The sequence below is a fragment of the Schistocerca piceifrons genome, chromosome 3 (genome assembly GCF_021461385.2).
Source record: "Schistocerca piceifrons isolate TAMUIC-IGC-003096 chromosome 3, iqSchPice1.1, whole genome shotgun sequence".
In the NCBI taxonomy this organism is placed as follows: domain Eukaryota; kingdom Metazoa; phylum Arthropoda; class Insecta; order Orthoptera; family Acrididae; genus Schistocerca; species Schistocerca piceifrons.
This window is the reverse complement of record NC_060140.1, coordinates 227,958,654-227,980,344: the sequence shown is the minus strand read 5'-3', so window position 1 is coordinate 227,980,344 and position 21,691 is coordinate 227,958,654. Positions and strand designations below refer to the sequence as shown.

Genomic DNA, 21,691 nt, shown 5'->3' with positions numbered 1-21,691 from the left:
TAATCATACTGCTATGCCATCAGTAACGAAAAAAGGATTGCTGTTTCCTACCACTGTTTTATACAAACAATGTAATAACAAAATAAATAACACCCACTCCAATTGGCATTGCCAGTCTTATTTTCCCTTACTTCAGATGTGGACAGCATATGAAGAAGGGTAATTTACTGATTCCATCTAGTCACTATCTGCCCCACACAGTAAGCTCTACAGTGCGTAGTGACAGAAGCAGTTTGAGTTTATGATAACATATTTGCTTCTGCCAGTGTCAAAACAACTCAGATATTTGTTTTGCATGATTTACAACAACAAAAAGAAATACCAGAAAAAAAGAATTATTAAAAAGTGAGATAATGAACATGTATGGGTAAGTAATGTATGTGGCTACTCTAGTTTAAAACATTTCAAGTTTTACAGCAGCATTTTTATGAATTTACAAAGGTGATATTTGTAGCATATCATTAAGTGCACACTTCATGCAGAAATACCCCAAAGTGCTGTACAAAAGTATCTACATATTACATTTAATTCCATAGTTTTTGAAAGTAAATACACACACAATTCAAATGCATACTCACAACACAGAAAAGACACATTCAAGTTACACTACTTACACAAGTAAAGCACATCCATTCCTTCATTCTCTTGCACAGCAACATATCAAAAAACAAGTAAGCTTATAAATGCACATCACAATTACCCTGTCCTTGAGGGACTTCATGGAGAAATCAAAACATTTATGCTTAGTTACTTTGGCATTTATATTGCAAATATAAATACAAAAATAGTGTGCATTTGGGTATTAAAAATGCTTGCAACTTAAATTTTATGAGTTATAGAATTCAAGAAATGAAGTGACAAAGCCTGCATTGTTATTAATATACATATGTTGAAGTGTACTTGTAAGAGGCAGATCTATCCAGATTAGTATACATATTTGATATGAACCTTGAAAGCATGGAGGGACCAATATTTCTTGGTCTCGCCAATTGTATCATAAAGTTTAATTTATTCAGATACTTTTTATACAGAAAATTTGGAATGATTATTTTTCATTATGTTCACCCATCACTTAATTTAGTTTTCATACAGTGTTTTTTAAAATTTACTTTATCTATTCATTAACAAGGATCCTGTTTTTGGCTCTACAGCACTTCCTATTGCCTGACAATCAGAATCTGCTTTGCCCACCAATTACTGAACGATAAAATAAAAACAAACTTTTATGCCTGCATACTTCTACTCTAAAGAACGCACTGACTTTATCATTTTCTTGGAGACCTAATACTTGCCCATTCTTTTGATTACACACAGGATTTCAACTGTGCATATATATATATATATATATATATATATATATATATATATATATATATATATATAATGGAAGGAAACATTCCACGTGGGAAAAATTATATATAAAAACAAAGATGAGGTGACTTACCGAACAAAAGCGCTGGCAGGTCGATAGACACACAAACAAACACAAACACACACACAAAATTCAAGCTTTCGCAACAAACTGTTGCCTCATCAGGAAAGAGGGAAGGAGAGGGGAAGACGAAAGGAAGTGGGTTTTAAGGGAGAGGGTAAGGAGTCATTCCAATCCCGGGAGCGGAAAGACTTACCTTAGGGGGAAAAAAGGACAGGTATACACTCGCACACACGCACATATCCATCCACACATACAGACACAAGCAGACATATTTAAAGACCATGTCTGCTTGTGTCTGTATGTGTGGATGGATATGTGCGTGTGTGCGAGTGTATACCTGTCCTTTTTTCCCCCTAAGGTAAGTCTTTCCGCTCCCGGGATTGGAATGACTCCTTACCCTCTCCCTTAAAACCCACTTCCTTTCGTCTTCCCCTCTCCTTCCCTCTTTCCTGATGAGGCAACAGTTTGTTGCGAAAGCTTGAATTTTGTGTGTGTGTTTGTGTTTGTTTGTGTGTCTATCGACCTGCCAGCGCTTTTGTTCGGTAAGTCACCTCATCTTTGTTTTTTTTATATATATATATATATATATATATATATATATATATATATATATGTGTGTGTGTGTGTGTGTGTGTGTGTGTGTGTGTGAAAACTTACACAAATATAAATCTGTATTTTGTATTGAAAAGAAATGTTCTTGCAGTAATTAGATGCTTAAGCAAAAAACTGAAAAATTGTTTTTGTTGGCATCTTTTAAAAATGTTATTCTACTTGTCTTAAAATGAGGAATTATTGTTAAAAGAATATTGTTAGAAGATGTAGTACATGATAATACTTACACTAAAGCTTTTTTATACTCACAAATTCATTCATTGTGATAGTACAAAATGATGAATTAAAAATATTTTTCTCTCCTTAAGAATTATTAAAACACAAGAATGAAAGTAGATAGAAATATGGAATATGACTTGAATTTCACAACTTTTCAGCTGTTTATAGCCTTGCTTAAATGTTTTGCACAATGTTTTTGGAACTTTCTTTTCACAATAAATATATTTTCCTCACCTCTTCAGCATTTCTAGATTGTCACACCATACCTATGTCTGTTCCTTGTGGTGGAATTTAATTCCCACTTGCCTAATACCTACAGTTTATTTGGAATCAGCTTACTCTTCTTGAAATATACTCAGGCTCTGTTAGTGTCCATAGTCACATTACCTTCTACTTGACAAATTACACTTTATGCCTTGAATATTTGATATTTTTTAAATATTTAAATTGAGCGTCACATTACATATAGAACCAGGGAAAAACATTTGAATGCTAGTGAATGTTGCAGAATTGATTGATGTTTTCAAAAAAAAAAAAAAAAAAATGAGAAAATCTATGAAATTTACAAGAAGTAAGGAGAAAAGTAGACAAAACTATCAGGAATCTACAGAGAAACTGTGAGAAGGAGAAGGAAAGCTTAAATCAAGTAGACTAGGATTTATGAAAGAGCAATTTGTGAGACTTTCACAGAACATTCATGACTAACTTACATAGGTATGACTCCCCAAAACATAACTTTAAGAATGAGGGAGGTAAAGTAGTATATGGTGACATGAAGACAGTTGGATATTGACCAAGTACTTTGATAAGATCCTAAACTGTACAGCACAGCCCAAGACATTTAACTATAATCAGAAAGGATCAAATTCAGACTCAGAACCACTAACTGTAGAAGAGTTTAGGAACATAATAGACATCTTGAAAAACAATAAAGTTCCTGGGAAAGATGGGATTACTGCAGAACTTTTGAAGTGCACTAACAAGAAAGTAATAATTGAACTCCATAGAGAAAGTTGTCATCAAACAACACAAATTACTAACACGATTTGTAAGAAAAGCAGCTTCCAGAAGTGACAACGTTACCTTTAGTACACTGGGAATTCTTCTGGGAATTATAGAGGACTATCGTTAATGCCATCCACTAATAAGATATCTTCAAAAGCTTTGCCAAACTAAATCTACAAACAGATGAGTACCAAGACATCTAATGTAGATGCACTTATAAAAGACTATACTGGATAACTATAGATGTAATGTTTGTACCACAGCCACTTCATTTATGAAAAATGCATGTATATTTAATCTGTACCTCTTCCCAATAAAAGTAATGGCAATTTACTGGACTGTGTTAATATGTTACTGTCCTACTCGTTTCCTTTGACACTTTTTTTGACAAGCATTTCTAAATAAACCAACCTGAGGTTCAGTGTTTGCTCTGAAGTACTTCTGCAGGGTACCACACATTTTTTAAAAATTCTGAATTCCTAAAATATGACATAATGGTTTGTTTTCTCTGGATATGTTAATAATTATCTTGGCTGTTCTTTGTCCTTACACATTTTAAATGTAAAACTCAAACTAAAAAAAAACTACAAAAGGAAACACTTAACATATATATGAGAATTTCAAATGATTTTTTTTCCATAATGGAGAAAATCCTAGTACAAAGTTCACAGTTGTGTGAAAATTAATACTCAATGTTGATTAAGGAAAACAGCATACACATACTTCAAGTTCCCTGTGACAGCAAATATGCATAACAAATAAATAAACAACAAAGAATAGCAAAAGGATGACATTAAAACTTATCTCTGTTAATCTTACAGCAATACTGCATTACAGTATTAAACTCTCGTCTCACTACTAGAGGATATCAGATAAAACAGGAACAAGAACATCAAAATGAGAAAGAAGATTGGTGAGTAACTTAACAACAGTTTCATGTGTTACTCAACTTATAAGTGAATTACAGACAGCACAGAAGGAAACCATTCTGAGCAGGTGACAGAGGTTTGAGAGTTGTGTCCAACAGCAAAGTTGAGGGGTATGCCACTAGTAATGTAATGTTAATAACGTGACATAGATTCAAAAATAAAATTCAAGCTGGATAGAGTCAAATCATCATAAAATTATTTACTGTGGACAGATTATAACCCCAAATTCGCAGAATATATATTCTGGAAACCTCCAATATATTTCATGTATTTTCTTGAGAAAAGAAGCACAGGTCTATTCCACTAATAAAAACAGTTTATGTATGTTAGTTATATTTTCTATGCAACATGAGCTAAAATGCACCAAACATAAACTGGCCAGTGAGTACATTCTTCACAAAACACGTGGTGTTTTACTTATTTGGGATGTATCATAATAACTATGGACAATAGCAAAAAGAAAACCAGTTTAGTGTCAAGCTGTGATGAGGGCCTATAAAATGGGGGAAAAAAATCAAATGAGAATGACTGCAAAGTGGAAAACACATACACATAAAAAACCAGGATAAAGCAAAAGCTTTAGCAAGAAACTATTCAAAATTTGTATTGTATGACACAGTTGCATGGGGCAACCAGCAGTCCCTGTTGCATTGAGTGACATGTCATGATGTCTTATCAGTGCCGTACCAGTGTGGACAAGTTTCAACAACTTTTCTATGCTTTCCTATGAGCTCCACCAACGTGGGCTAGTTCTGCATTGTATTGCAAGTCGTTTGCATAACGTTTCATATTGCCTCAGCAAGAAACCGCACTTTACTCCGTATGATAAATGTCCCGAAATTTCAATCACAAATGAAAATTTCAGGAAAATACGCACTGTTGTTTAGAACACTGCACAATTAAAGTATGAATTGGTGGACATAGTAAGCACAACAGAAGAAAACCTGCAAAACATTTTAAATGAAGAGTTAAAGGCAGAAAAGTTTTATGATAGATGGAGGCTATATTTTTTGAGTGTATGCACACAAAAATAAATTTCTCTGCAGTGTCTGACTATTTAAAAAGAATCCTAAACTAAAAAACTAGTAACATTCATTTCTTGTTGGAAATGTTGTGACCAGCATTATTGATGTTCACATCAGTTATCTGGAAAATGATGAAGCCTTAACTCGTAGACCAACTGGATGAAAAAAATACATGAAGAGAGATCAGCCTGGTTAAACCTGAACCTAGACAATAAACCAGCTCACAAAGTGCTTTAGAAATGAAAAAACTGAAGAATTTGAAGTACAATATTATTGCATTTGGGAAACCTCTCTGACTTCCACTTATACCCACATCTAAAGAAATTTGTAGTTACAAAATTTTTTGAGTGTAAAGAAGAGTTTATAAAGCCACAGAAGTGTGTTTTGCAGACTTTCCACAGTCAGACTTTGGGGATGGAATTCAGTCACTGGAAAAATATTACAAGAAGTGTGTTGACCTAAAAGGCATCTGTCAAAGAATAAATATATTACTGATCTAAAAAGTACAGGGTTTCTCTGCCATGAGGAACATATTCATTAAAAATAAGGTTTTAAAAATGTATAAATCACAACATAATACTATACAATTCGAATGAATTTCATAGTATCACAGCAAAGTACATCATTATAGACAGTGAATATCATGATCAGTAATGATGAAAGAAGACATCTGAACATTAAAAGCATACTTAAAGAATAACAAATTATAAAAAGTACCTCATTTCAAACAGATTGAAACTTCAAGTTCACAAATTATAGCAAGTGATTGATGAGAACAAATACTAATGACAAACTTCAACAGCATCCACATGGATAAAATTTGTTTACCTACCGACTACGGACTACACTCAGGTGCACACCTTATCATACAGAAATTTAATGTCTGATAATTGCCTTGCAAGCCAGAAACAAGTTTACAAGATGAATAAACAATGAAGAACATCCATAGTTTGTTTATTTATTGACAGGTTAGAAATTTTATTCTACCAAACAATGTTTGGAGAATCCAGCAACATGAAAAATCTAGACACCTTTGGATAATACTGATGAGAAAAGGAACGTGAGTAGAATTTAGCATTAAATTAAGGCAATTAGAAGTGAAATGATGATGCTAGATTTTCTGTAGCACAGACATCTTGTTAGGCTGTGGATTATGTGAATGTAACTTCTATTTGCTACAAGCAGTTGGTCCCCATAGTGATGAACGTAATTTATAAATGCTTGTATGTGGAGGCAGATGCTACTACCATTCCAACAATCAAAAAGTATGACATAAGGAAACATGACATCTGTAAGACTTGTTATAATACAATGAATGTAACTACAAAGATGATGCAAGAAAAGGCAAAGTCTGTTACAGTAAATAACCTAGTTCATCTTTAGCAAAATACTGGGAAGGGCACAAGGATGTATTGTTGAACAGATATTGAACTGCTTGTGAAAAAGAATTGTAATAAAGGGGAAAAATTAGATCTTGATCCAAAGTCAGTCACAGGCTTTCCATGTGTCATAACGATTCACAGGAAGCATATTCCTTCAAAGATTTAAAGGGCCAAGTAAGAGGAGTATGTGCATCAACTCATTGTCACACTGGTGGGTGAAATTAAAAAGATCTTATTAGGGCGGAAGTGATGAAAAGCTGGAAATATTGGTTTTCAGGCACAATAAATGAAAATGACAAAAGAAACTAGCCACTTGTAAGATTCCTTTAAAACTAAATCTAGTCTGCCAAGAAAATGCCAATTCAACTATTTTATATTTTACTTGGGGGGAGGGGGGGGGGGGGACTAAACATGTCCATGACTCACTGAAGTAAACAATAATTGCAACACAAATCTAATGGAAAATTTTGGTGGGAAACAAAGGCAATAGGTTGATATAAAAAATATTTTCAGACTTTTATGTAGGGTAAAACAGTGAAAAACTCCTCAAAAATAACTGCTGAACCATTATTTATTTTATTATAAGTCTCTACTTATAAAGCCTTGTTTCAGACTACTACAAAATCTGAAAAAACCACCTGAAAATTACCTCAGAGAAAACTAATTACATTTTGGCATTTGACTGATAGTTAAATGAGCAAAGCCAGAGATTAACTGTCAAGCAATTTCTTGTGTTTTCAAAAATACAATTCTCAGGAAGCTATGAGTCAAATAAATAACATAATTATTTTGTAGTTGTTGACATATTGAACATAGCATGTTTAATGATTTTGGGTTTCATTGTGTTTATTTTACTACTCATTCACATGATCATTACTATGTATTCAAAGTAAATACTGTAAAGAGATGTGAAAAATCCTCTGGTTGGCTGTATAGACATACACACTCAACCTAATTCATAGATATATATACAACAAATAAAATTATTTCAAGAAAATATGGAAAAAATTACCCTTATTTCTGGATGTATTTTCAACATTAAGATTATAGTAGCTGAAGGTAGATGAGAACTTATGAATGAAAGTGGATAACATTTACAACACTTCTACTTTCATGAACACTGTGATAGTTGCAATCCAGTGTTGAAATAGTGTGTATACTGGAAGTTAATAATGTAAATGTGAGAGCAGAAAAATGCATCATGAGGTATGTCTGAAAGAGGAAAATCTTCTACATTTTAGTTTATCAAGGATAAAGGGCACCTAAGGTACATGTATTGTCTAAAACTAGTCTCAAGGAAGTATATTTAGGCCAACACACACAAACATAAGCTTTTAGAATACTATATGTAACTAACAGATAATACTGAAGCAGTGTGGTATTATTGAGTTAACATCTGGAAACAAGCTTTCACAATAATGAACATGCGCAGTAACAATATCCAGAATTCTAAGGAACATTAAACACCAATTTGACAGGTAGTGTAAGAAACACACTTAAGTAGAAAAATGAAGAATAACTATGAAAACAGGTGTGCTAATGATAGCATTCAAGGGAAATGTAATTGTTTTTACAATGAAATCTGATTTTGATGTAAGGTACATGACCAATATTTCAGTATAACTTTTTTCTCTCTGAGCATTTAATTAGTACTTCAAAATAACCAATCTAAGTAAAATTTATCAGACTTCATTGTAATTACTATCACACTTTATACAGTGCAAAAGAACTAATGTGATCTATTATCTTAGTGCACATACAGAGGAAACAGCTATAACTTCACTACACAGTGTGTCATAAAAGATCAGAATAGTGAGGGAAAATTTTTAAATACTTCTCAAATCTTTAAATAGCAACCATCTCATATTATTTTGTATGTACAAAATATGGAGTCTATTCTGATCCAAAATGTTTATTTTTACAGCTAAGGGCGATGTGTAGAAAGGTTTTTGATGTCAACTATGTTTCCTTCACTGTCATATGTAAGTATCATATTGCCAATTCTTTATGCATATAGCTTTGGGTGGGACAATTCAAGCAATCATTACTCAACAGTGCTTTATATCCGTAGAGAAATAATGGTCAATGCAGAATGAAGTGCCTGTGATCATTCTCAAATTTGATTAGGAATCACATCTAACATATCTTTGTGCAGTATACAAGACTTTTAATGTGCATCTTTCACACAGTGCCTTTATGATACAGTGTATGCAGATCTGCATAAATTTTGTTGAATTTTTGAATAACAGAAGAAAACAAAATTTTTACAGAGATTCCACCTGTCTTCAGGTTTTAAAATTTGATACTTAACCATATAAATTCAGTGGCCATTATTACTGTACTATTATTATTGCACTGAGACAGTAAATAGGTACATTGTCTATTCCAGTTTATGAGCCATTTATACAAAAACTGCCTCAGTTTAGGATCTCTCTGAACATCACACACTCAAGTTGAAAAAAGTAACTTCTGTCAAAAGTATATGAATATTACAAAATTTTCTCTCTGTACTGAATGCTCCTTCTAGTGGGTCAATGAGATTGGATGCTCATGAAGGAAGCAGATTATATTACTGTTTGCATGGCTATTGATAATCACAACTTCATTAAACAAAAGTCTTCACGAAATAAGATGAAGAGGAAATTACATACTTTCGCTTCAAATGGAATGTTCTACAGTCAGTGATATACTTTGGAGGAATTTCAGGAAACACATGCTGCTTTCTTTGTAGGATCTTAACAATAGTGCTTCACCATTGCCTTCCTCCAACCTGTGAATAGTTTGTCAAATGCTTTAATATCTAGACATGATCAATGAGTGCATACAGAGTGTGTGATCATGATTGTGTTGTTGTAGGTCATAGGTGGATATGATACGAAGTGAAGATAGAGAGTGGAACCCTATCCTACAACATGTACCTCTCCTCTTGACAAGTAAAGATGGAGAAACTGAAAGCTATGTTCTATGCAATGGACACATCACTCTTAACACCATTAGATACCCTTACTCCATAAGCATTGTGGAAGAGTTTTGAACTTAGTCGAAAATGTTGTATAATATAGTGATATCTACATCTCACTAATCATAAACGATCAAATTATGTGAATGTTTCACATTATATACATCCATAGGTATGATGTTGTTACATTTGCTTACAGTGTACTTGTGTGTTCCTTGAGTGCACTGTGACTTGCTAGTCATTTAGTGTGTGACAGTCCAAGCAGTAGGTCATGAGTGGACGATGGGATTTACAAATGCAGAAAAAGCTGACATACTCATGGTGTATGGAGAGTGTGGAAGAAATGTACTTTGCTCTTTTACAGTGTATGTGAGAAGATACCCAATAGACTCAACCATCTCGGCACTTATTTGTCAATCTCTTCAACCAGTTATATGAAAATGGTAATGTAACTCTTAGACATTGTAATGGAAGAAAACAAGTGATGACAGAAGAGGAGGAAATTAATGTTCTTGCTGCTGTTACTGCTGAGCTGCAATCGCACAGGGAAGTGTCCTATACACTCTGCATCAATATAGGTTCTATCCCTATCACATCTCTCTCCATCAAAAGCTGCATGGAAACAACTATGAGAAACATGTTAACTTCTATACATGGCCATTAAGACGGGATACTCCAGATGTGTCATGTATCTTATTTTGTGGTGAAGTCACATTTACCAATAATGGCCACGTAAACTGCTGAAACATGGTTGTTGACAATCGCTGTTGGCTTCTTCAAGTGGAACATCAGCATCCATGAACTGTCAAAGTGTGGTGTGGGATAATGAACCATCAGCTCATAGGCCTGTTTTTCATAGATGGAACACTGAATGTGCACAAGTATTGCAGCCTCTAAACAGATCATCTTTAATGGAATCTAGAAGAAGTTCCTCTATAGCCTAGGAGGAACCTGGGGTACCAGCATGACGGCTGTCCAGCCCATAGTGCACAAAGTACTGAAGCATGTCTTCACAAATTGTTTCCAAATTTTTGGTTTTGGTACAGAGGATCTGTAGCTTGACATGCCCGTTCCCCGGATTTGACACCTGTAGACTAGTTACTGTGGGGAAAGCTGAAAGATACTGTCTACAGTGACATACCAACTACACCCAATGATATGCAATGACATATTACTGCACCCTGCTCAGACATCTCCGCTGAAATGCTAACATATATGTAGCAGTATTTCACACCAGACTGGAAGCATGTACTGCCATTGCGGTGGTCATTCTGAATACAGTCTATGTGTCATTTGTCATCAGAATCCACATAACTATTATATGCACTTGTGTTCTTCTTTAGTATGTGCCACCATAGGTATTGTACAATTGTTGGAGTGGGAACTTCTCACAATACGATATCCCATAAACGACTCACACTAGCCTCCTGGAACAAGCACTACTGACATACTAGTTTACCCTTCATCTGCTTTGTTAGTGTCCTTAGGTATTGTTGCATTTAAAAAAGTGTATGTTTGCACAAAAATACACTTTCTAAGTATTATTACAGTCTCTTTACTGGCTAATAACAGGAGCCCCTGTGTACTGATCCATTCTGTGAAAACTGCACATCACAGCACTTTCCAGTTCCACAATATCTGCAATGCAAGTTTCAGGTGATTCACTTTGTATAATGATTGGTTACAGGAACTGTGTATTTGATTGGAAGTCATAGCAGACAGAGCATCATGACTCTGTAAGTTGTTTGTTATACCACTTCACAGAAACAGCACAGCAAACTGCAGGCAACGGATCTGTCAGGCTTTTTTGAACAGCAATCACAGATTGAAACAAATGTCACCTGGCATCCAAAATTTTAGCAGTGACAGAATTTTATACAGGAAAGTGGTAAGTAGTTGATGAAAATATACTTTAGGCCAGTAAGTTACATAATTTAAAGTATATTACAGTCTTCACAAAAACATTTATTATTCACCAAGTTTCCATTAGTTGTGAGGATGACAATATATTTTGATATTCCTTTTACACCTTTTGGGATGTCCAACACACACATATTCAGTTAATAATTGGGACAAGGTGTTTGAATTTGTAATTACACTTAATATGTGCAATTTGTGGTAAATTTACTATGCAGAACAGCATAAATATGATCCGTTTTTCACACTGGTTGTGTTTCAGTTTGTAAAGCTAATTACCAATATGGATACCAAAAGTAATTTATGGTTTTATTAAAAGATCATCATAACGCTGTTCCTGTACCTATCATGAAGAAATGAAACATACCTGTTAACTTCAAAAATACAATACTATGTGTGTGTGTACAGAGTATTACATCTGTGTCAATAATGACAAAATAATTGCTATGCATGTTTTTATACATGTGGTTTGTTGTATGTTTTCAACATTTAGAGAAACACCTCAGTTGAGTTTCGATTCCTAATTAATTATTAATGTATACTTGAATTTTATAATGCCATGAGTTAAGAGCATGAAAAACATGTACATTCCATTTAATGTGAAAGCTGGATAAACCCAGAAATAGATTTAAGAGTATGTACAGCATGTAGAGGCAAAGGGGAAATCAATTTGGGAGTAGGAATCAAACTATGGTCCAAAAATACATCACACTTTTTCAACAAACACCTTAGAGGAACATTATTCTTCCTCTATGGTTATTTGATTCCATCATGTATTTTTACTGTCAAGGAATAGTCTTTTACTAAGTCATCAGAAATCAAATCTGCTTCCTTCAGCTAATTTGAGAATGTATTTAAATATCTGCTCTAGTATGAGAATGAAAGTATGGAAGAGTGTGTGAGAACTACCTGCTGATTTTTCTGCTCACTAACCTGAGGCAGAGGGAGAAGTTTTTGTGTACTACGACTGACCTGTAGCAAAGGGCCATCAGAGCAAATACTATGAAAACCCCCCCTACCACGGACATCAGCATAACTACAAGAAATACAGTGTTTGTGCTGTGGTAGTTCTCTGTTTTAAATCACATGCAAAAATAATAAGAATAATTTTTGGTGGATTTCATTTTAAGGTAAAATAAATTGTTTAGCAGTGTTATTGAGTGTATTGTGTTGTGAGAACAGGGAAAAAAGTGACACGATTTTAACATAAAGAAATTGGGAATAAGCATTTGTGAATTGTAACCGGAGTAACAAAATTAATTGTTGTGGGGACCGTTGACAAAGAATAAATTGACTCACAGTTGGAGAGATGACCGTTGAAGTGCCCCAGTGTTGTCACCATTTAAAGATTTAGAAAAGAAAGATATCATTTATATTACATTTCCCCATACGATGACGAGTTGTGAAGAATTCAGTAGTGGTGCCGATTATGACCCATATCCACACGATGGCCAGGCATGCAGACAGAGAGAGTAAAAGAAGGAAAAAATGAAAACAAAATACAGAAGCATAAATAAACAACGATGCACCAAGGGTTTAACACAAACTGTACATATGTCAGAAATAGGAAATATAAAGAGGCTCTGCAACCATCTACAAAAACAACAGTTATCACAACACTACAACATTTCTTTTTACACTGTAACACATGTACAACATGACAAACATACAAAAAGTTTCTTATCTTAAAAACAATACTAGTTTAATAAAACATCATACAACAATCAAACACACCAAAGTAAGAATTGTTCAATGAAGCAAATATCACACCATGACCACTGCAATTAAATACATAAGCAAAGATCAGGCATATTGATAGCAATATTATTCCTATTGTACACAGCAATCATTGTGTCTTCCTTCAGAATCTCATGAAGAAATATCTGTACACCAAATGCAACCAAAACAATGATCCACAGTTTATAATTGGAAAAAATAAACAACAATGCTAAAATTAAATCCCAAATATTGATATACAACCATTACTCAAAACACCAATGCACATATTTCAAGGCAGCAATGTCTACTCTAATACAGGATTTAGAACATTTGCGCGTATTTATACAGGTTTCACAGCATATTAACCTAATTCACTGCATTATTTGTAATGGACTTTAAGGGAAGGAGAAATCTGGTTATAATTACTGAGAAATTTTAAGTTAAATGTTCTTCACATCTCATTTTTAACTTCAAGTTTTAACTGCAGCTACAGTTTTTTGTGTGAAGGTGAATGACTTTTCGAGTTCACTGTATTATTGACAAACGATGGGAGAATATGGCAGCACTGATCAGATTAAAATGAGTTTATCAAAAATCTTATGCTTATCAGTTTGTGTGTGTGTGTGTGTGTGTGTGTGTGTGTGTGTGTGTGTGTGTGTGTGTTTGTGTACAGTGTATTACATCTGTGTCAACAATAACAAAATAATTGCTATGCATGTTTTTACACATGTGGTTTGTTGTATGTTTTCACCATTTAGAGAAACACCTCAGTTGAGTTTCCATTACTAAGTAATTATTAATGTATACTTCAATTTTGTGTGTTGGCGGAATAGAGGACTGTATAGAGCTGGGATAGGAACAGGGAAGGGGCAAGATGAGCGAGGACGATGACTATTGAAGGCTAAGGCCAGAAGGGTCACAAGAACCTAGGATATATTGCAGTGAGAGTTCCCACCTGTGCAGTACAGAAAAGCTTATGTTTGTGGGAAGGATCCACATGGCACTGGCTGTGAAGCAGTCACTGAAATGTAAAATGCCCTGTTGGGCGGTGTGCTCAACAACAGGGTGGTCCAGTTGTTTCTTGACCACAGTTTGTCAATGGCCATTCATGTGGACAGACACCTTGTTGGTTGTCATGCCCACATAGAATGCAGCACAGTGGTTGCATCTTACCTTGTAGATCACATGACTGGTTTCACAGGTAGTCCTGCCTTTTTATGGGATAGATGATGTTTGTGTCCAGACTGGAGTAGATGGCGGTGGGAGAATGTATGGGACAAGTCTAGCATGTAGGTCTATTACAGGGATATGAGCCATGAGGTAAAGGGTTGAGAGCAGGGGTTGTGCAGGGATCGATGAGTACACTGTGTAGGTTCGGTGGATGGCGGAATATCACAGTGGGAGGGATGGAAAGGATAGTGGGCATGACATTTCTCATTTCAGCACATGACGAGAGGTAGTCGAAACCCTGGCAGATAATATAATTCAGTTGCTCCAGTCCTGGGTGGTACTGAGTTATGACGGGAATTCTCCTTTGTGGCTGGACAATGAGACTTTGGGAGGTGGTGGGTGTCTTATCTTTCCAGTTACCCACCACCTCCCAAAGTCTCACCATCCAGCCACAAAGGACCATTCCCCTTGTAACTCAGTACCACCCAGTGCTAGAGCAACTGAATTACATTATCTGCCAGGGTTTCGACTACCTCTCATCATGCCCTGAAATGAGAAATATACAGCCCACTATCCTTCCTACCACTCTCACAGTGGTACTCAGCCGTCCACCGAACCTTAACAACATACTCGTCCATCCCTACACAACACCTACTCCCAGCTCCTTACCTCATGGCTCACATTCCTGTAATAGACCTTGATGCAAGACCTGTCCCACACATGCTCCCACCACCACCTGCTCCAATCTAGTCACAAGCATCACCTATTTCATCAAAGGCAGGACTACCTGTGAAACCAGTCATGTGATCTACAAGCTAAGCTGCAACCACTGTGCTGCATTCTATGTAGGCACGACAATCAACAAGCTTCTGTTCACATGAATGGCCATCGGCAAACTGTGGCCGAGAAACAACTGGACCACCCTGTTGCTAAGCTCGCTGCCCAACACAACATTCTTCATCTCAATGTCTTCTTCACAGCCTGTGCCATATGGATCCTTTCAACAAACACCAGCTTTCCAGAATTGTGCAGGTGGGAACTCTCACTGCAATATATCCTACCTTCGTCAGTTATTGTCCTCACCCATTTAGCCCCTTTCGTGTTCCCATTCCAGCTCTACACAGTCCTCCATTGCAACAACACACCCAGTCTTTATACTTCTCTCCTTTTCCACTATCCCCCACTCCGTCCGTCTCTCCCCACCCTCTTTCGAACCTACCAACTGCACCTAGCTGCCCTACCCTCTCTTCACCTCGTCCTTGCACACTCCCCAGCAGCACTTTGCCGTCCCCCATTCCTACCATTCTATCCCTCCTCGCCCCAGCCTCCTTCTCACACCCACCCAGTTGCCTCTCCCATCATGCACTGGTGCAGCTGCTCCTAGTCTGGCTTCAGCTGCTAGAGACTGTGGTCACGTGTGTGAGTTGCGTTCCTTTTCATAATATTGTTACATTCCATCCTGGTTTTTCCATTGTCATGCCCACATAGAATGCAGTACAGTGGTTGCATCTTACCTTGTAGATCACATGACTGGTTTCACAGGTAGTCCTGCCTTTTTATGGGATAGTTACAACAAGAGAGTATTTGGAGCAGGACCCAAGATGTTTCCTAATCAGAATAAAAATTTCTTCCTTCTTTCTTTTTCCTCTTCTTTTTATTTTATTTGAGCTGTATTTTTCATTTCTCTCTTTTATTGTGCCACTGTTTTTGTTCCTATTTTAAAACCTCTCTGTTTAAGGACTTTTAAAATTAAAAAAATCTCAACTTAAGGCAATAAAATACCAAGGATCTGATACTTTTTCTACAGCTGTAGTTGTTTCATTCTGCATTTTTTCCTCACTTTAGATTTTGCTTAGAACGTACAGGGTCTGGAAAAAAATTATGGAAACAATCCGAGAAATGCACACTTGAACGCAAATGCAGATGCTGCCAAAGCCTGCATGTGGCACTGGTGTTTTTGATCACGAATAGCACCTGTGTAATGCCCTCAATATGTTACAGATGTTAGTCATGGTCAGAACAGTATTCTGTGTAGTTGTGAGTGAATTATTTTAGAGCTATGTGAACTTGAACATGGGAAAATTGCTGGTGCTCATATCAGCTTCAGTAACTGTGGTAGCCAAAGTATTTGTTGTTTCAAGAGGTACCGCATTGAGGATTTATATTTCATATAGGGAAAGCAGAAAAACATCATTCATTAAGTCACAATGTGGATGAAAGTGTGTGTTGAGTGATCATGACGGATGATCACTGAAGAGGATTCTGAAGAAAAGTAAGCGGATAACGGCTGCAGATGTGACTGTAGAACTGTATGTTACACTCACAAACCCCGTCAGCACCAAAATATCAACAAGGGAGCTCCATAAGAAGGGAATTCCACAATGAGATGGAATTTCAAAATCACTCATTAGTGATGCAAATGCCCATAACAGGAAGACATAAAACCTGGACTATGGAGCAATGGAAACAAGTAATTTCGTCAGATGAGTCTTGTTCAGATAAGTCTTGTTTCACAATGTTTCCAGCTTCTGCCCAAGGTTACATTTATGTATGTCATCTCAGGCTTATGATGCAGACTGCTGGCTGCCAAGAGTGAAACATGATAGAGGTTCGGTGACAATTTGGGCAACCACATCACAGTATTCCTTGGACAGCATGGTTACTCTGCAAGTTTACATTACTGTCAAGAATTATTGAACATCATGGCTGATCAGGCCTAGTCCATGGTAAAGTATTTTTCGCCAATGATGATGATTTGTTGCAAAACAACAAGACCCTTCTATTCACACATTACACATCATCCAGGACTTGTTTCGAGAGCACAAGGATGAATTGTCGCATTCCCTCTAGCCACCAGTCACCGCATCTCAATATTACTGAGCCTTGTGGTCTATTTTGGAGAGAAGGGTGCATGATTAATATTCACTTCCATCATCCTTACCTGAACTTGCCACTATTTTGCAGGAAAAATGGCATAAGATTCACTTGAAAACCATAAAGAACCTGTATTTATCCATTCTGAAATAACTGGAAGCTGTTTTGAATGTGTATAGTTTTTCTACATTATATTAGGCATGGTAATGTGTTGTGTTTTTTGTGCTTCCATATTTCTGTCCGTCCCTGTATATTTTGCTGTATTTACACCAACACCCCACAACAACATTGGACTCTTTTCTTAATTTACATAACCCACTTTCCATGCTGCACACTGCAGCTATTCTTATAAAACAATGTGAGCAATATAACTTCAGAGCATTATATGGGAATTAAAATCTATTTCAGTGATAAGTATTTATTTTGTCAAATATGGTACTACTTGTTTTCTGTGGAACGACAGATTTCTGTTCCTGTCATTATTTTTATTTAATATGACGTGTATATGATTATGAGACATCAGAATGATTATCACTATACAATGATGAGTTATTTAAAGGCACTGCATAGCAGACACAGTTCTTAAGTGTTGCTATGAGCTTAACAACTTATCATCACTAAATCCATGTTAGGCATACACAAATGGGATTATAAAAAACAATTATGAAAATCCTGTATTTGACTAAACATGCTGTTAATAATGTATCACAGCAAGCAGTACAGAACAAGATGCGAATGAACACCAACAGCGTCGACAACTGGCACTGTACCTGTAGCAAACGGCCATGCATGCAAATATTATGATGACACTGTTGACCACTACGACCAGAATAAACACCATGGTTAATGTGCTTAGGTTGTTGTTACTACTCCCTGAAATAGAATTGTATGTCTTTAATTGAAAAATTTGTTCTGCTGAAAAACATACTGCAATTTCTCTTTACTTATAGCGCATAAATTTTTTAATTTAAATAAATGTTGAAATTCTTTCATCTTTATTCTCAATTGTGTTTGTACTTATGATATGAAAGGTGATGGAAGTCCATGACATACACTATCATCATTATTTATATTTACTACATAATGCAGTAGATACTTTGATTGACATTATTGACAGTTTTCTAGACCCTATAATCAGTAAATAAAATGTAAAAAATACATGTGTCTCAAAGCATACACTGAAAATATACAATGGACTTACATTCCTCATAGTCTCATTCACATATATTTAAATTTGCTACAAACCAAAAGTGGAGTGATGTCTAATGATCAGTAGGTGACTAATGTAGTTTCATTCACTAAGCACAATATTAAAACATTTTGCTGCTGTATAATTAGAATATTCACACATTTACTTGGCATTTTCACTATTTTGTACTGTAAATATCAGCCCACTTGATCTTTGTCATTAAAAAAATATGAAAACATAAAAAAGACATCAGTAATATTAATTGAAGAAGATACATGCCATTAACTGTTAATATTTTTACTAGTAGTGACATTGTAAGAGAAGAAATCCAAAATTCATTTTGAAAACCTTAAAAATATATTATACCTAAGGTGAAAATATGACAACAGTTTCATAGTAGAAAACATAAAAGAAAACCAAGAGTGATATGAAAATGATACACAAGGAAACACATCAACATTTCACAATTTTATAATTTTATTTGTCCCCTTTCCAATTTGTTTCACTTCTCTGATCATTTGAGTCACCAGCACTGTCATTTAATTAATGGCCTTCGAAGAATATGTAAACTTTTACTGAACACTCCTCCAGCTTCATAAAATAATTACATCTTTAGCACTATTCTGTGTGTTTCATTCATAATTTTTGCTTCATCTATAACATGAATGAAGACTGCAATTTTCCCCCTTGAGCCATTTCCATACTTAGGCTAATGTTTTTACACACAAGGTCAGTGACTGTTTATACACCATTAAAATGCATATTCTGAATATTCATGGCATTTCCACATGTTTCTATGCTGTGTTACATTTATTACCAAAACACTGTTTCTTAACCTGGGAGCACAACTTGTATTATTTCTTTCTACCTTGCATCTTTTATTTTTAGTAAACTTAACCATGCAGAATACAAACTAAGCACTGAAGATGTTGCTCAGTGAATCTATTGTGCAAGAAGAGAACAATGTTCATTCAATTTTTGTGAAGATGCAAGGCCTAAGGCCATTATGTCACCAAGTATCTCTTCATGATCAACAAGGTTTGTATATGGGCCAAAACAGTTAGGAAATCTGTACAAAATATCTGGATGTAGTCTTAAAGTTTCTCAGTATTTCTACAAGACAAGAATGACATGCCATTTATCTTCTCACCTGTCTGATGATTGAGACATTAATCACGTACTGGAATTCTCCGAATTGTTTTTTTAACACTAACATTCATTATGATATGAATAACATAGGTGCAATCTATAAGCAATGTGATTTACTGAATTCTTTGGCATGGCAAGCCACAAATGGAACAGAAGCCAGGCAGTCATAGAATGGTGTAGAAAAGTTTCACATGATGTTCACAACTGTTTCTGACCACAGACAATTAACTGTTGCTTTTTATTCACAACCCTTCAGAACAGGCTGCAGGATGTTTTCTTAATGAGCTTAGGAAACAATAGCGAGATGCATAATATCGATCCATACTGTCTGCAGTACTTTTCATGAATGTGTCCAATTAACGGAAGTCCATCACAGTGATCAAAAATGTAGTGTAAAGAAACTAGTAGATAAGAGCACAATAAATTAAGCACTGATCTCTTTTCTGAAGAATCATGAAGTAGTATTGAGCATAAAATTTGATGTACACTGCCTGACAAGAAAAGTCAAGTGCGCAGAATTAGTGGTCGGATGACAATGTAACTTCATACACATACACACCATTGTATGTAAATTATAAGAGATGCAATTCTCTTTGACAGGTAGAATGACCACCAGGGTGCATTTGGTGTTGTTTATGTTTAGTGCTGTTACAACACATTGTAGAGCATATAAGGGGCGAAAACAGCATCAGATGTTGAATCATGACAGTGAAAGACATAGAGAGGCTACAAACTCATGTGAGACTGTGTTAGCAGCACCTGACAGAGTCTGAAAAGAGCCACTTTGTGGGTCTTCATTTGGCCAGCTGGTTGAATCATGTAACAGCCAGATTTGTGGGGCACTTGAATATGACAGTGGCCCACTATTGGATAGCTTTGGACAATAGGGCAGACATACTCATTTTCAAAGTTCCTTTTGACCTAATCTGGCTGCTACAAGCATATTGTAAACCCTTCTCATAACAAGTAATGGACTCCCTGCAACATTGTGTGTCAGTCATTACCAATAGTCAAAGGTTAGCAGCAGCCTAACTAGTAAATTACTATTCCATGCATAGGCTGCCATTGACACCACAGCACAAATGGCTGCTTTTAGAGTGTTGGCATGACCAGAAAGCTACACTACCTTGGATGGGCACTGATGGTGAGTTGGGCAGTGACCTGGGGAGTGATCCCATTATTCTTTTGTTTTGGAGAGGCACAGCTGTGTTAGTCTTGGTAACAAGGTGTTGGGAGTCACTGAGTATGACTTTAGGTCATGGTTGGAAGTGATTGATGCAACTCTGATGGCACAACGGTACATCATGGACAACCTGCATCATTATTTGTTACCTCTCATGCAACATTATCTTGGTGCCATTTTTCAGCAGGATAATGCTCACCCACACATGGCACATGTCTCTATGAATTGTCTGTGTGATGTTGACATACTGCTGTGGACAACAAGATGATCAGATCAGTCCCCAATAGAACATAGGTGGGAACATCTCAGATATCAACTGCCAGTATCCACAGTATCAAGGAGCAGCTACAACAGCTGTGGGCCAGATTGCCTCAGGAGAGAATACAATGGTTTTATGACACCCTTCCCAACTGAATCCATGCATGCTTCCAGGCCAGAGAGGGTGCAACATCATACTGATAAGTGGGCTCATATCGCCGAGTTCTTTGTAAATTTGGCTAGATCTCGCTATCACTGAAATAACATCACATATCCCCTCAACCTGCGAAAAATAAATAGATCATTTATCCCATTCACACCACCAGAAATATGGTTTCCTATAGCTAATGGTCTCCCACATCATGATCACCAATTGTTGATTTTTAATACCAAGATGAACAAAAATAATCAGAGAACTACAGGGGTAATAAAATGAGAAGGAATTAAAATATTCAAGAAATATGTGTGAAATACAGACTGAAAATATGCACATTGGAAGTTAAACAAGGTGTCAGATTATTACCAGGACACACAGTGAATACTCTGCTCCTTGCTCTGTGCTGATGATCAAATAATTATTCAGATGATGGCAAATTAACTCCAGTTTAAAATGTATTAATGGAACAGACATCACATTTTCAGCTGTTAGGCAGTAATTTTAGCTAA

The 21,691-nt window shown here is 35.9% G+C and overlaps 1 protein-coding gene across 3 annotated transcripts in view; it reads right to left on the bottom strand.

Annotated features, from left to right (window-relative positions):
• LOC124787937 (disintegrin and metalloproteinase domain-containing protein 11) overlaps positions 1 to 21,691 on the bottom strand; it is a 1,045,780-nt gene that overhangs the window by 105,588 nt on the left and 918,501 nt on the right. For all 3 annotated transcript variants that reach the window (XM_047254929.1, XM_047254930.1, XM_047254931.1), the window contains exon 19: positions 18,017 to 18,119. In XM_047254929.1, the coding sequence (XP_047110885.1) occupies positions 18,017 to 18,119 (103 nt within the window). The remainder of the gene's footprint in view (positions 1 to 18,016; positions 18,120 to 21,691) is intronic.